Below are 17093 nucleotides of genomic sequence, written 5' to 3'. Positions count from 1 at the left end.
TTGACAGCAGCTTGAATTTGAAATAAAAGATAAGTTAACTTGTTGTGACTCTGAACACATTTTCCAAGGATTAATGGAAACAACAGAAAATGTATTAATTTGGGGAATTTTGCATGTACTTTAGGCCTGCCTCTGAAAGATAATCCTGATAACACGTGCAGCTAAAGGGCTTGAGTGAGGGCAATTCTAAATCTGACGGGGATGTGGCAGAGGGCACGGACTCTTTTTCTCGCTTTCCTGTAGACCATTCACGGGAAGTTCCACCTGGCCCTGTTGACGTCATTTCAGGGTCCGGACCTATAGAGGAAGGCCTTGCCGGTTCCGGCCCCCTTGATGTCCCGTTCGGGCTCAAGCCTACGGCTGAAGACCTTTCCGATCCTGGCCCCTTTGATGTCACTTCCTACCCTGACCTCTAAAAGCCTCCACCTTTTCCCTATTCCCTCAGTTCAGTTTTGGACTCCAGTCTGTGCATATCAGTGCCGTCATTTATTTGCAATTTGCAGCCAGGAAAATAATATACGTGTGGCTGTCCTAAACCTTGCTATGGTTCTTTGTGGAGTTTGTGACACCTGCTAAAGCCAGTATCCTACTGCAAGATTCAACATAACTGTATACACTGTATTTTTTGTTGAGTGGTTATTGGCTGTTAACTCTTACATACACTAAAGCCTGCTTCTATAACTTGCAGCTCACTAAGGTAAAATCAAACCAGCCTGATATGACTTGCATCCAGAACCATCAATAAAATGCCTGAGTTGAGGACACAAATAGTCAAGAGTAAGGAGTAAAATGCATTTGTGCTTTCATTTCACAAAAGTCAAAGAAAACAGTCAGTGGTTCAAATCCCCTAAAGTGCAGAAGTGCAGTGCATTAAAATGTCAATAAATAATCCAAATACACAGCTAGAATCTGTGAAAGTAAAAATCAGTCATAAAATCACTATTCCATTAAAACTGCAGAAAATGGGGCTCCTTCTCTCTCTCTCTCCCTGCCCAGTGGGTCTTCTGCTCTTAGTCTCTCCCAGCTCACCTTTCAGATCTCCTCAGCTGGTGGAGATGGCACTCCGCCCATCCATGCTGCTGCCTCTTCCGACATCTCCCGTGATGCTCTGAGTCACTCCACCCCACCCAGTCTTCCATATAGCCTTTATGTTGTCTGTCAGATACAGTGTGATGCAAAAGTTTGGGCAACCTTGTTAATAGTCATTATTTTCCTGTATAAATAAGTTGTTACGATAAAAAATGTCAGTTAAATATATCATATAGGAGACACACACAGTGATATTTGAGAAGTGAAATGAAGTTTATTGGATTTACAGAAAGTGTGCAATAATTGTTCAAACTAAATCAGGAAGGTGCATAAATTTGGGCACCGTTGTCATTTTATTGATTCCAAAACTTTTAGAACTAATTATTGGAACTCAAATTGGCTTGGTAAGCTCAGTGACCCCAGACCTACATACACAGGTGAATCCTATAATGAGAAAGAGTATTTAAGGGGGTCAATTGTAAGTTTCCCTCCTCCTTTAATTTTCTCTGAAGAGTAGCAACATGGGGGTCACAAAACAACTCTCAAATGACCTGAAGACAAAGATTGTTCACCATCATGGTTTAGGAGAAGGATACAGAAAGCTGTCCCAGAGATTTAAGCTGTCTGTTTCCACAGTTAGGAACATATTGAGGAAATGGAAGACCACAGGCTCAGTTCAAGTTAAGGCTCGAAGTGGCAGACCAAGAAAGATTTCGGATAGACAGAAGTGACGAATGGTGAGAACAGTCAGAGTCAACCCACAGACCAGCACCAAAGACCTACAACATCATCTTGCAGCAGATGGAGTCACTGTGCATCGTTCAACCATTTTAACCACAGCACTTTACACAAGGAGATATTGTATGCAAGAGTGATGCAGAGGAAGCCTTTTCTCCGCCCACAGCACAAACAGAGCCACTTGAGGTATGCTCAAGCACATTTGGACAAGCCAGCTTCATTTTGGAATAAGGTGCTGTGGACTGATGAAACTAAAATTGAGTTATTTGGGCATAACAAGGGCGTTATGCATGGAGGAAAAGAACACAGCATTCCAAGAAAAACACCTGCTACCTACAGTAAAATATGGTGGTGGTTCCATCATGCTGTGGGGCTGTGTGGCCAGTGCAGGGACTGGGAATCTTGTCAAAGTTGAGGGACGCATGGATTCCACTCAGTATCAGCAGATTCTGGAGACCAATGACAAGGAATCAGTGATAAAGCTGAAGCTGCGTCGGGGCTGGATCTTTCAACAAGATAACGACCCGAAACACTGCTCAAAATCCACTAAGGCATTTATGCAGAGGAACAAGTACAACGTTCTGGAATGGCCATCTCAGTCCCCAGACCTGAATATAATTGAAAATCTGTGGTGTGAGTTAAAGAGAGCTGTCCATGCTCGGAAGCCTTTAAACCTGAATGAACTAGAGATGTTTTGTAAAGAGGAATGGTCCAAAATACCTTCAACCACAATCCAGACTCTCATTGGAGCCTACAGGAAGCGTTTAGAGGCTGTAATTTCTGCAAAAGGCAGATCTACTAAATATTGATTTCATTTCTTTTTTGTGGTGCCCAAATTTATGGACCTGCCTGATTTTGTTTGAACAATTATTGCACACTTTCTGTAAATTCAATAAACTTCATTTCACTTTTCAAATATCACTGTGTGTGTCTCCTATATGATATATTTAACTGACATTTTTTTTCGTAACAGCCAACGATTTATTCAGGAAAATAATGACTATTACCAAGGTTGCCCAAACTTTTGCATCCCACTGTACAAAGGAGGGCTCAACTTTTACACCCCCCTTCCTATCTGCTCACTGGGGACGATCCACCCCGGAGCACTGATCAATTGCTTCACTGCGGGACCACAAATCATCCCATTCACTGTGCTGGCTCAAGCACCGTGATTCCATCTTCGTTTCTCAGCCCTATTCCTGTCACTGTGTTTTTTTCTCTCTCTCTTTCTATTCCTTTTTTCCCCTGTTTCCTATTCAGGTGCCTTTTATCCTTTGTTTGGAATATCATTTGTTTGGAAACAGGTGCGGCTATCACTGACCCCAGAATGCTAATGAGGCAACTGACTGCCGTGCAAGACTGCACATGAATGCTTGGATGGCCAATTACTCATCAATATCCTGAAGCCACTGCACCCCGCATCTATGCACCTCTACACGTTGTTTATTTATTTAAAAAGCGATCAACTCCACAGAACCTAATGTGCATCACCACAGTATTATGTGGAGATTCTGGTCATTTTGAACTAACAGCGCTGTACTCTATCGAAAAATGTACTTTAGTAACACTGTAACATTACACAAAGTCTAATTATATTAATACCAAGAGTTCATATCCAAAAATTAGCTCCACTTATTAATGGGTTTTTTTGTGAAAGGAATTATATAAAATGATTGATGAATGGATTAACACCCAAAAATTTTTTGACTCACTGTCTAAATCATAAATAAAACAAATTATACTTCTTTACTGACTGCTACTGTAAGAACACATATGCCATTTAAGTATACTAATTGTTCATAGATCAACAATATTATTCTTCTTTGGAACTACTGTTGGATAAAGGAGCATAACTTTTCTTGTAACATTCAGAAAAAGTGGACTTTTACAAATACCGGTTATTCCTTCTCCGTGCTGAAACAAGATGTTTTGCTAAAACAGCTGCCATTAACCTCTGTTAATGCTGTTGTGTTTGATTAAGAATTACCTTAACATTTTGATAATTAAGAGGAAAGGGTAGTAAGCTCTAATGTATTGCAAGTCTAAGGTATTTTTTGGATATGCATGCTTTTGTTGATAGGAGATAAGAACCAGTTTAAATTAAATGCATAATACAGAACTGCTAGCAAAATGCTTGTGTGGTTTAATAAGCTGTGTCTAAGATATACAAGCATGCTGTGCTGTTTGCTTCCATATATGATGTCAAAAGCATGAGCGAAGGCAGCTGATTTCAGAAATATGATTTTAGTTTTATGAACCTTGGATAATGGCAAAGAGCTGTATAATCTTTAAGAGAGAGATTGCAATGTCAGTGACAGAAATACATAAGAGAAAGAAATACTAATTAATTTAGACGTTGGAGATGTGCAACTCATAAATCAGTTGATTACAAAATGCAAAAGCTGCCCAGGACAACATACAGAATATACTCATATATTGTATATACCCAAACTTTGCCATATGTTCTCTATTATGTTCTACTGCTATTATTCTGTTTTAATAAAAAGCTACTGAAGAAATTAAACTAAATATAGCCACTTTTTTCTCACATGATTAGCAAGGTGAGGGAAGAAATTCCTAAAAGAAATGGAGCTCATAGTGAGAGTAAAAACATTGTTGGTTGGTAAGTGGCTTTATCCTAAGTGTGCCAGCCTCTAAATGTCCTTGAAACATCTGCATGTTGTTCATACCAAAGCTAGTGAGTCTCTAAGTGGAGTTCTGAAGAATGAGAGGCAGTATAGGCATCACTCATAAATAGTGCTTAAATTGATAAAGTCTGTGTGCATAAAGTTTAGGGCTAAGAGTAGACCAATAGCAAACAGTAAGTTCCACTCATCCTACAATAATGCACCTTCACAGCAACAAATAACACATGGGCTTCAGCTCTATCAGTGGTTTTAAAACTCAGGGTCATAACCTAGTGAATGTGGATTCACCATATTATTTGATGTTAGATGATGTTCAAATACATTCAAGTGGTATCCACTGTGGGTCATTATAACATATTTTACATGTTCAGTTATTTTAAAAGACAAAACACTTAGGAGACATCAAAATGACAGTAAACTGAAAGATGGAACGTGCTGAGGAGATCACACTCCCGAACCCTCTATAGAAGATGCTGTTTAACATCAGGAGGCCATATTTAAAAATACAGAAATATGGTTTACTTCTGTTTTTTCATCTTTTTTATAATACTGTGTCAGGGAAGTCGGGTGGTGAATTTTATTTGATATCATTCATCTTTAAAATGTTTTTTCAATCTATGATTTATTACATACCTAAATTTTTGTATTTTTTCAATGAGCATTACTTAGTTCCTGCAGGAAAAAGAGGAAGTGTTAACTTTCATTATTGGGCGTTTTTAAAATAAAAATAGCTTTTGCTGTTCACACTTTTAAAAGGTTTACTAACTCTGAGCTAGAAAAGCAGGATGGGAAAATAGATGGATTCATTGCAAATTACCATAATACATTGTTAAAATTGTTTTAGACATGTATATAAAATACTAAAAGTAAAGTAAACCTTAAATTATGCATTTGTTTATTTCCCCTTTTCATGGAGTCTAAATAGCACAAGTACAGGAAGCAGAGTCAAACAGGAATTTATACCTTGTACAAGCTCTATAGTAGATGAAATTACTGAAAAGTGATAATCCTATAATTCTGTAAATCTTACACACACATTTAGTGGATGTCTTGTGAAAGCCAACTGTGGATAAGTTGATTTAAACGCAATTACTGACAATAATACCAAAAAGAGCCTGCAACTTAGTAATAGCTGTTCTTTACAAAAATTGATGTATGTCTTGTCCTGGACAGAGGTGATGTAATCCTATATTTCAGATATGTCAACACAAATATAGATAGCCCTTAACAAGCTTGCTATGGTTTGTTTTAATGCTGACTGTCCTGTGCTGTATGATTTTTTAAATTATTTGTGTAAGCCTGTATAATAACATAAGATATAAATGTATTTTTAAAATTAAAAAAAAACTTTGTCAGCAAAAGCATAACAAAGTTTTTTTTAATTGCTTTGCACATATGGCACCTAAATAAATAACTTTCACTACCTTTTAACCACATATATAGCAGTGTGATCTGTTGGTGGTGCTGCCGATTGACTCCAAATCCAAAATTATGCCTGGGCAATCAAAAATTGGAATTTACTGACAGTAGTTGAGGGTCCCAACGAGATCATAACCTGTGTTTATATTATGGCATAATTTGTACAGGTAAAAAGAACTTTGATGGGGAACAGAAATCAATAGTGCTAGAAACTGAAAGGTAAAAGTTCAGAAAAAGCTTGTGACGAGTAGTATGCTCTTTGGCAGTGAGATGTGGATGATAGAGGTGGCATATAAAGAAAAGCTGGAAAGAACAGACATGAAGAAGATCAGGAGGAACTGTAGATGTCATGAAGTGAGAGAAAGATGAATGCTGAGTTAATACAAAAACTTGGTGTGGAGGCAATAAATGTTGTGCTGAGGAGAAACAGGTCAAGGTGCTTTGAGTATGTGGTGTGAAAGACAGCAGATGACTGGGTGAAGAGGTGAACTAAAGTGGAGGTTTAGGGGATGAACCCCAAAAGAAGGCCAAAGAAGAAAAGGTTGGATGTGGATTGTAAGACATGAAAAAGTATGGGTCTCACAACGAAGAATGCCCTGGACCGCTGAGAGTGGCAGAAATGAATACCTGGAAAATTAACATTAAACTAGTGATAATAATGATCCATAACATAACAGCATTCTCCAACCCGATTAATCCTATTGAATTTTAAACTTGGTACTTTTCAAGTCTAAGTTATTTCTTCACAATTATAGTATATATAAATTTCTAAAGTAAAACATTTTTTGCAACTCTTAAAATATACCTATCTTGCACTTGCATTTATAATGGAGGCTAAGGATACTGGAGTCCCAAAGTGAAAATAAAAGCCTTAATGCTTACCAAATACCTCCACTTTGAAGCACTTCAATTCAAGTAAATGAGCCTTCCACATTTCTACGCGATACTCGCAACAACAGAAGCAAACTGGAAGTACATAGATTTTATCACATATTTTCACAGATTTTATCACAGAATGTTTCTTGCTTGCAGTGTGTGTTGTGGGTGAAGTTTTGACAGAGCAATGGGTTATTTGTTTTTGGTTAATTTGAAAATACAAGAAACTGATTCGTACTATAATGAGAAGGCTTTGTGGCAGTTTTTTTTTTTATTAGAACTATAAGATAAACTGGTTAATCATGATCTCATTAATAATTAAAAAAAAGGTAACGGACATATTAAAAAAAAAAATTGGCCCTCTGCTATAGGGGACAAAAAGAGAGAAATGAGGAAACAACTCTTAGTCAGTGATTGGAACTGTTAAGACAACAATGAGGGTATGTCCCCATTTAGCAACTGTTTAACAAGCAACCACCAAAGATATGTTATCCAAATCTTATGTTTGCATTTGTTTTAAGAAATAATTTCTGAAACAGGTTTCAGGTTATAAACAGCAACACATTGTAATATCTGTAATAGTTTGAATAGAAAAGGAACAAACAGGAACAGAGTTTTCTGTTGACTTGTGTGCAATATAAAATTAGCTATTAACAATCTACTCTAATTCTAGCTAAAAAATGTAAAATCTAGAAAGCCTAATTAAACATATACTGTAAATACTTGTGAATAGAGAGAGAAAGAGAGGTTAGGAGCATGTGCGGATATAGCGCATTGCCACACTCATCACACGGCAAACCAACTCAGGATCCAGATTAGGACCCATGTGCAGCAATGGAACGGGTGACACCTCAGCACCACACTATTTCAGATGGAATGGAACAGGCCAAGAATTTTTGGGTCAGAAACTCCAAAGGAATACAGCATGGAATAAACTGGCAGCATCCTTCAACACACACTGATCAAACCAGCAACCAAGTGATTTCTTAATTAGTAGCACCGACTCTGCATCCTTTAATGACAATAAGGGTTTTAAGTGAACCAGCATCTCCACTCTGATCATGAATCGGACCCCCAACTTCCAAGTTGTCCAATCTAATGTACATATATCATAGTGCTCAAAATTCATAGGGGAACTGCCATCCCAAGTCTCTCTCGCACCTCAAGGTTTGGTAATGATCCTTCCACAGGTTTACCTACAGAAACCTTCTGAAGACTTTTATTTTCTCTATAGTAAAGTTTGATAATCTTCTAGACACTCTGAAAGCGACCATTGCAAGGCTGATCTGAGGACCTCATTAAACCATCTAATCAGTAGTAGTGACAGGCAGGGCTGTGAAGTCGGAGTCGAGGAGTCGGAGTTGGAGACAATTTTGGGTACCTGGGGTCAGGGTTGGAGTCAGCAAAAATGTACCGACTCCTAATAAATTTAATTTGTAATGAAAAAAAAATACAGCAAGTTCAAATGCCCATTTCACAAACAATAGTCATAATTAAGTACTTCTCTGAAGTAAGAACAAAGCCCAGTTGTGTTACTACTAGTGTGAAGTTCAGCTGAACTACTATACAAACAGACATTCACATATTGTAATCTGGATTATGATACATTACAAAAAGTGTTTTCATTTTATTTCAGATATAATGTGTTTAACAAGTTCATTTGAGTGTAAACAAGTGTAATGATGTAGGTGTAGGTGTGTGCTATGGCCTGATGTGTGTTCAGGGGTTCTGTCTGCACTCTCCACATAAGCTCCCACCCAGGGCTAAACTTTAGCATAACTTTGCACACCACCTGTTCTGGAAGATTTTTATATTAAAAAGGAACAGATTTTATGTATTGTCACAGATAATGCTTGTAATATGTTAAATACAATTGAGAAAATGAACAAAGCAGATGAAGAAAGTGACAAACAGATATTAGAGGAAGACAGTTATGCAAGTATTGGAGAAAGTAAAATGAAGAGAATAGTGAAATTTTGGATAACATTGCTGAAGAAGCATCTAAGCTTACCACTATTCAACATATGCATTGTGCTGTTCATACTCTGCAACTTGCAATAAGAGATGGATTGAAAGATCGTCATGCAGCTACTCTAATTGGCAAATTGATGCAAATAATTATTGCAGCCAGGGCTTCTAAAACAGATGCCATTTTGAAAAGATGTGTAGGAAAAGGAGCCATTTTGGATCAAACAACACTTTGGGGAAGCACTTATTTCATGGTGAAGCGTTTGCTTGAACTAAAAGACTTTCTTGAGGAACTGGACAATGAAAACGTTTTATTAACTGGAAAGTCTAGTTTCTTACCCTTTAAGAGCTTGATATATTGCCTGAACAAAAGTGGAGGGTTAATACCTGATGGCATCGTATCTTCAATGAAGAAAAAGGAGAGTCTCTTACTAGATAATCAGATCTTGTTAGCTGCTATTTATCTTGATCCAATGAACCAAATTTTCTTGAGCTGTGACAAGATTGCTAAGGGAAAAGGCACTCTATGATGTAAGCAGGTCACATGAAGGGATTACTACTACCTGAAACACCACCACTGGATGAAGCTATAAGCACTGGTAACTCAGGATCATCCTCTTCAAATGAAGAATTAGACTTTGATTCCTACTTGGACAAAATGGAAGTTTCAAAAGCAAACTGACATCACCTATGCGTGAAAGATAAACGACCACTAAATGTCCAAATAAAGAGATTCCAGCAGGAGTTTTTTTAATAAATTAAAATAATCTGAAAAGTATGATTACTCACCGAAACTGACTGTAGAAGAAGCCATCCTTGTTGATCCAGAGATTATTAGTGATGTGGCTAGAACTGTAACAGCAATGCCACCCACCCAAGTCAGCGCTGAAAGACTATTTTCAGCTCTAAAAATAATCAAGTTAGATTTAAGAGCTTCTATGAAAGAGGATCTGGCAGAAGCAATTCTTTTTATTAGAACATTGCATTGAGTTAATTAAGGATTGCATTTAACAGCTATTCTACTCTACAACTGTATTCCAAGTTTAATATATAAACTGTTTTTTGTTCATGTAGTTAAGCTTTGTTTTTGTTTTAAAACTAGTGAAGAATGTAGTTTATATTTTTTGAACTGGTAAGGATTCCTGTTCCTGATTTTTATGCACGATACTACTTTATAGCCACTTGTTAAAAACAATAAATAAAACCTTATTGTTTTCATATTTTAGTTTTTTGTTTAACTGGCCAATATGGTAGAGAGTCAGCTTCCTAGTCAGTAGTTATGTGGTTAAATGACGTGTTTGTTGCCTTCCTTCAATCAACATGGAAAATATATTAGCATATTAAATACAGGGGAGTCGGAGTCTGAGTCAGAAGTACTGGAACTAAGGAGTTGGAGTCGAAGAATTTATCTACCAACGGCACAGCCCTGGTGACAGGTGACATGTGCAAGGAACAACGACTTAATCAGTGTGTGCTTGTGACCTGTACTTACTGGAAATTCCTTGTTTTCGGTCAACAGTTGAACAAATGGGGTTCAACTGCTTATCCACGCCAGGTAGATTTGGGTAGACACATGTTGATACATTCAGGGTGCCACACATGCAGCTCCGGACAGCTAAGGACATTGCAGACCTGTTATTGCTTAATTTCATGTGTCACTTATGTGCAATAGGACTCTCAAATTTTTTTTTCTGCTGCACATGGCTGCAAATACCCCTTGATGTCCTTCCCCACCCCATCCCATCCCATCCCATGGCCCACAGCAAGAGCTTTCTCCAGTTGTGATAAGATCAAGGGTGTTGTGAAATGGGTTAAACTTTTATAACAGTGGTTAAGTGAAAACAAGGGAATGTAATCCATGGATACTGAAGATTTACTGTATTTCTATGTATCACTTGCCTTTTTCTGTCGCACAGAATTAAATATACTTAATTTGATATCACACTATACCTTAGTCCAAATATGAATATAAAATATGGTTTCCATATTATTTAATGGCATACAAGTGAGGAATTCATTTTGTACCCACCATACTATGTTCATTAAACCTCTCATGATCAAGATATTTTTTAAATTTATACAAAAGCTTAACTCTAAAATACAGTTTTGTGTGGTAAATGTATATATACTGCGTGTGTGTGTGTGTGAAGAAATGACTAAGTACATTCTTCCATTAGTGTTATATTTCTTTTTCTTAACATTGGATTGGTTTTATATAAAAATAAATGGATTACAGAGCCCTTGGATAATTGTCCAGAACAAAAGATGCATTCACTTTCAGTTTTCGTAATCATAGAAGCAATCAATTTTTTTAAGTTAGTTACTTGTGTATATATCAAAAACAGCATATGGAAAAACACTATATACTGTATATATTACACTCTCAAATTCAGTAAAACAACTAGCCCTTAAAAGTACCTTATTTGCACTGAAATAACACATTTGCAGTTTATTTAAAAGCATTTTTATTGTTTCTTGGACTAATTGCATTTTTCTACTGAGCAAGAGTGCTACTTTAAATGAGTGGTTCAAACATTTTACACAACTTTAGCTGGTTTAGAGAAAGATAAACCCTGGTTGAAAAGAGAAGCTTTCAAACAATGTAGCCTTTAACAAATGCTGAAGTCACTCACTTACTACACACCCACATACACATGCAGTATGTATGTGTGTTCATTAGATAAATGAAATAAGTATAAATAAAGTGGTTTCTTCACACAGGTGCCCTTTATTTAATATTAGATTTTGGTTGAACATCTGAAACCATTCAGCATCAAACACTGGCAATAACGAAGGAAAGAGCAGTTTGTGAAAATACTTTTCACTATACTGTATGTTGAGTGTTCTGCAAAAATCTTAGGCTCATCTAAGAAAATCATTTTAATGCAATATATTTCAGCAGTGTTTATTAGCTTGTGATATTATATAACTAAAATATAAACACTGACACATTGGAAAAAAAAGAAAAATGTCTTGAGTTTTCCAAAACCTTATTGATAGCTGTAAGATGGCTAGACAATACTTTGGTTAACATTTCATTAAAGCTTCCCAGCATTGCCATGCATTTTGCTAATTGCTAAATTTCACAAATAGTACACCTGATTGAAATTAATGAAGTAGTAAAAAAAATACTACAACATTTACTGTACTAAATAGTAGTCAAGACCAATATTTGCTACATTATGTATATTTTTGTTTGCAGTACTAATACCACCTTTGAAAACTTGAAGACGCAGTGTAATTAAAAATCTATCGAAGACTTAAGCATTCTAGTTTTAAGGAAACAAATTTGTAAACTTATTGCCTTTTCTTTAGTCTTAAAAGTTGTATTCAATACTTTCAGAAATAAGACTCAGACTTGAAATCTTTTTACATAGACTTCTTCATAAGCATGTGGGATGAGTGACAAACTATGTCTTGAAATTACACTTCTGAGTTTACCATTTACCTGCCCTTTTTCAGCTACTGGCAGCTAATAACATATCACTAGGCAGAAGCCTCAAATGAAACCAAAGAAGACATGCTCACAGATGTTATACCATGGTTGCAATGAAATTTGAATAATTGTCTATTGTGGCATATTAGTTAAATGCATAACTAACCTGCTGTCCAAAGTGGAAACAATCACGAATATCTTGATTCCTTTTGGATCCACCTATACCGGTGCCTGTCTCAGTTCGTGCAGCCTGATCACTGTGATGCTCACTTGTACTTTGAGTTTGACGCAGACTGGAAAATTTCACAGTAAAAGGGTGGTTGTCATTTACCAGGAATAGCAGCTTCCCTTCTGTCAGATTCCCTGTGACACCCTTGCCAAGGGGCACTGATCCAATAGATGTGGGATTCACTCCTAGCTTTTAGCCAAAAAAATGCATGATTAATAATATACTTTCTTCCCTAATTAAATACTATTCATGTTCTCAAAGAAACACTTTTTCATACCTGGGTCACTAACACAGTATGCTCTTCATAATCAGCCACAAGTTTTACTAGAAAAAGTTAAAGTAACCATATTAGAAATTTAATGTGTTTATTTTTTCACTGACTTGACTGTAATGCAACTTACAAGCTGATCTCAAATGTATTCTATTCCAGTAAATTGCATACCCTGGGTTCTGGAACATTTCTTGTCTGCCACTCTGGTCTCTGGACCTCGACCTAAGATTACTGGCTTTCCATTTGGAAGAGGCAGGGGTTGCCCTTGTCCATCTGATCGTATTAACGTGCACTGCATCAGAGGTTTATCTGCAGACATCAATATAATGGGTTAAATTCCAACAACCTGTGGAGGGAAAAAAAAAAAATTTTTATGACGGATACCATAAAGAATATTTGACCTCATGTATCAACCTTTGCTAACATAAAAGTGCCACTTAAGTGACCAGTGGTTGCACATTGTGCTTAGCAACAGTTGAAACAACATCATGTGTCTAAAAACCTTGTGGCCTTTTACCATTTTCACAAATTTACCAAATTAACAGTATGTTTTAATGAAAAAGACGTTTACTTACCATGTATCTAAATCTAACTTAGTTAAAATAACCACTAAAATTAAATCAACACTTTATGTGAAGTTTATGAATAGCTGAGTTTTCAGTGACCCAATAAACCCATTTAACCAAGTAAAATGTTCTGAAAAGGAAATAACATACTATAGACATAAATAAAAACTAATGCATAAAATTAAATATATTTTATTAAGCATTATGCTTTAAATGTGTACATTTTCCCTATCAAATGTCATTTTCAGGGCTGGCTCCTGCCTTGTATCCAACACTACCAGGATACACTTTGGCCAAAGCAACTCTGTATTGGCTAAAGTCAGGTACTGATGACAGATGAATGGAAATTTTTGAAATGCACTTGCAGTTTGCAAAAATGAATGGAAGTAACACTTCTATATGACATACTATAAATGCAGAACTAGATGGAAAAAATAAACTGAATTGCCATTTAATAGGCTAATGTGTGAAGCTATTATAAATATTTTCAGAATTATTTTAACAAAAACAGAACCAATGCTTTAACAGGACTTATCCATGGTTGGCATTAAGGAAATGGTTTAAGTCTGTATAGATTTGGAAGTAAACAAGATCCTTTGTCTGTTCATACAGTGACAAAATCAACAAAAATATAAGGCTGCAGTACAGTGATAGTTTTAAAGTAGAGATGAAAAATTTGACCATATTTCATATTTAATAGTCAGTTCCCATTGACAGATTAATACAGAGGTCCAAATGAAGGATGTGGGTTAAGTTAATAGCCACAATGTTTTGTGCATTATCATGAACACATGCAATCATTGTACCTGTGAGTCTACATAGCTAAAGTTAGTTGAATGTCTTGCTCGAACATTCTTTGTCTATAGTACAACCAGTTGTTTGTTTTACAAATGGAAATGCACTGTGAATATGCTATTTTTTTTCTCAGCACATTTTTTATAAATTGTAGCAAATTTTATTGTCCTTTTGCTTAGAATTTTTCCAATCTAAGCTATATTGCCATATTTTTGTTGAAGGCTTCCAAAAAATCTAACATATAGTTTAAAAACAGCTCTTAATTGTCTACTAAATTAACAACATGTGTCAAAGTCTGTCTGTATCAAGCTTACTTTTTGGTCACTCAATGTGACTAATTCCTGAAAGGTGCTAAACAGCGGAATTCAATGTGCTGACATATTCTCATATCTTGTATTGATCAGCAAAATTAGCCAAAATGTTTTTGGCAGTGAATATACCGTGTTTGCCAAAAGTTCTCCTAGGAAATTTGTTGGACAGCTGGCTTAAGAAAAACTTTTTTTTTTTTTTACTAGCACCCAATGATGCTTTGAGAGGCCATCATGGCATCACAGAGCTCCAGCAGACACCCTGAGTATATAGTATTAATCCTAGTTGTAGGCTAAGAATTAGCAGTAAACTTTTTCTTATAACGTTTAAACACAAAACACGTAAGCAGATATAAACTGGAAAAGTGTGCACTTGATAAAAACAGGATGAAGTGAAGAATGCATGCTGTCGAATCTTTTCGGGCAAGCTTTAGTGGATTCATGCTTCATGTCTGCAAAAAATATTACTGTTCTGATCTTTAATTCAATTATTTTTTTCTCAGGGAGGCACAGTGGCATAGTGCAGTTCACATTTTTGCCACAAAAATGAATCCAGCATAGTTGGCAGACATTTCCAACTAGAAATTTCTAGCAGCTGGCTTGGAAAGACAAATTCTTAGTAATTGGAATGACAAGACAACCTCTAGGTAGAAGGAGACACAAAATATGAAAATGACATATAATTAGGTTTCACTGCAATATAGAGAGCTTCTCAAGAGATTTGAATATGTGCCTTAGGATAATAAACTGCAGCAAGAAAGTTCATGTAGGAAGAGCAGAGATCCTGTTTTACAGAAAAAAAATGTTAGGCAGTTTTGGAACAGCTCTGGTTTTTCTGGCCATTTAAATGGAAACCAGGTCAGATGTATGCACACAAGACAAACGGCAATAGGGTACTGTGGCCTGACACTCCTGAAGCCACCTTGACAGCTGAAGCAAATCTTTATAAACATGTTTTTGGCTAAGACTATTTTAATATAAAGTTTAAATAATGAAGCAACATCTCAAACATTCTCTAGTTAGAAGAAAGCCTGTTTTCTAACTAGCTATAGTACTCTACAGTACTGTACACCTATAAATGCAGACAGTAAAAGTAAATTAGCACAATTAAAATGAGCATCGAATTCTGAAAGTTAAGGTTGTGGAACAGCAAGTTTAAAGGTTTAAATTTGTTTATCCAATGGTAAACCTGAAGGAGACTACGCCGAACACATGATGCCCTGTCATTCCGTACCAAGAGTGCACACTACCAAGCATCAGTATGGCTACAAACACACAAGCAAAGTCCTATATTTCCTCCACCACAGACTATGGTGTGGAGAATTGAGAATGTTGCTGTTGTTTCTATCCTGACCACTCTGCCTGCAATGCCTGAGTCAGGCATCAAGATGAGCACGTCCACTTGTACCACACAGTGCAAAAGAAGCAACTGTAATTGCAACAAGAAGAAGCTTCCGTGTACTGCTGCGTGTAAATGCATGACAAAAGAAGACGTGCAGAAATATGAATGAACTAACATCCTTCCCTTCACTGAATTACCATTGAATTATTTGAGTTGTTTCAGTATTATGCTAATATGTACACTGAATGGTAAAACTAGAATATGTACAGACTTCAAGTAATTTGGAGATATAAATTGAAATCAGCAAGAAAAAGTAAAAGTGACTGTGTTGCCAAATAGGAAATAATTGCGTTATGAATAAAAATGCTCCTCAGACACGTTAAACTGCATCAAAATCAATGTGATTTCACAACGTTTTTGTCTCTGTTGTAAAACATATTGCTAAAGATGCATAAGGAAAACAAGAATTGTATTAAAACAACTATTTTTTGTTGGAATTGTTTCTAGCACCAATGTTAATCACTTCTCATCAAGAACGCAATATTAAACTTGAGAAATTGAAAAAATTAATTCAGCATACTCATCTCCCTCAGGAAAAACATTTGTCAACTTTTGCTCTAAGCATCCCTCCAAATGTGAGTCAAACACTTGAAAAGATGATACAAAAGTGTGTACCATACATGGTTCAGCTGTCTGTTATTTTTTTAAGATGGTTTATAATTGGAATTCTACCTTGCTGGAGTTAACTGGACTGACTAGCTTTTGAACTATTTCTCAGAACAAAGTCACCAGGACATGGCTGATCAGTCACAAATTCAGCAAAGGACAAGAAACCCACTCATGATCCGTTTCTGTTGAACCATAAACTCCTGCACTGCCCTTATTTCTGATGCCTTAACTCATGAGTAAAATCATAATTGAAAGTCGGCTTAAGTGCTATTTTCTCTATTTTTGCTTTGCGCCCACACCCACGAACACATTTCTCCAGTTTTGATGTCACTACACTGGTTGCCTGTGTCATTCAGGATTGACTTTAAAATACTGCTTATGGTTTATAAAGCCTTAAATAATCTCGCTCCATCTTATATATCGGAATGCCTGATGCGTTATATTCCAAATCGTAACCTTAGATCTTCAAATGAGTGTCTCCTTATAATTCCAAAAGCTAAACTTAAAAGAAGTGGTGAGGCGGCCTTCTGCTGTTATGCACCCAAAATCTGGAATAGCCTGCCAATAGGAATTCGCCAGGCAAATACAGTAGAGCACTTTAAAACACTGCTGAAAACACATTACTTTAACATGGCCTTTTTATAACTTAACTTTAACTTAATACTGATACTCTGTATGTTCAATTCTTCATAATAACTATTCACAGTGGCTCCAAAATCCATACTGACCCCTACTCTCTCTTCTGTTTCTTTTTCCGGTTTCTTTGTGGTGGCGGCCTGCGCCACCACCACCTACTCAA

General features: G+C 36.4%; 1 protein-coding gene across 10 annotated transcripts in view; it reads right to left on the bottom strand.

Moving 5' to 3' along the window:
* Positions 1–17093, bottom strand: part of LOC120542145 (polynucleotide kinase 3'-phosphatase) — a 61885-nt gene that overhangs the window by 27901 nt on the left and 16891 nt on the right. For all 10 annotated transcript variants that reach the window (XR_005636161.1, XR_005636160.1, XM_039774334.1 and 7 more), the window contains 3 exons: positions 12786–12960; positions 12621–12667; positions 12281–12532 (listed from right to left, as the gene is read on the bottom strand). Coding sequence is in view for 8 of the 10 variants with exons in the window: in XM_039774334.1 (XP_039630268.1) it covers positions 12281–12532; positions 12621–12667; positions 12786–12933 (447 nt within the window). In the remaining 2 variants the exon portion in view is untranslated. The remainder of the gene's footprint in view (positions 1–12280; positions 12533–12620; positions 12668–12785; positions 12961–17093) is intronic.

This window comes from Polypterus senegalus, chromosome 13 (genome assembly GCF_016835505.1).
Source record: "Polypterus senegalus isolate Bchr_013 chromosome 13, ASM1683550v1, whole genome shotgun sequence".
NCBI classification, from domain to species: Eukaryota; Metazoa; Chordata; class Cladistia; order Polypteriformes; family Polypteridae; genus Polypterus; species Polypterus senegalus.
Note: the sequence above shows the minus strand (reverse complement) of the source record. Positions and strands in the feature narration are given on the sequence as shown.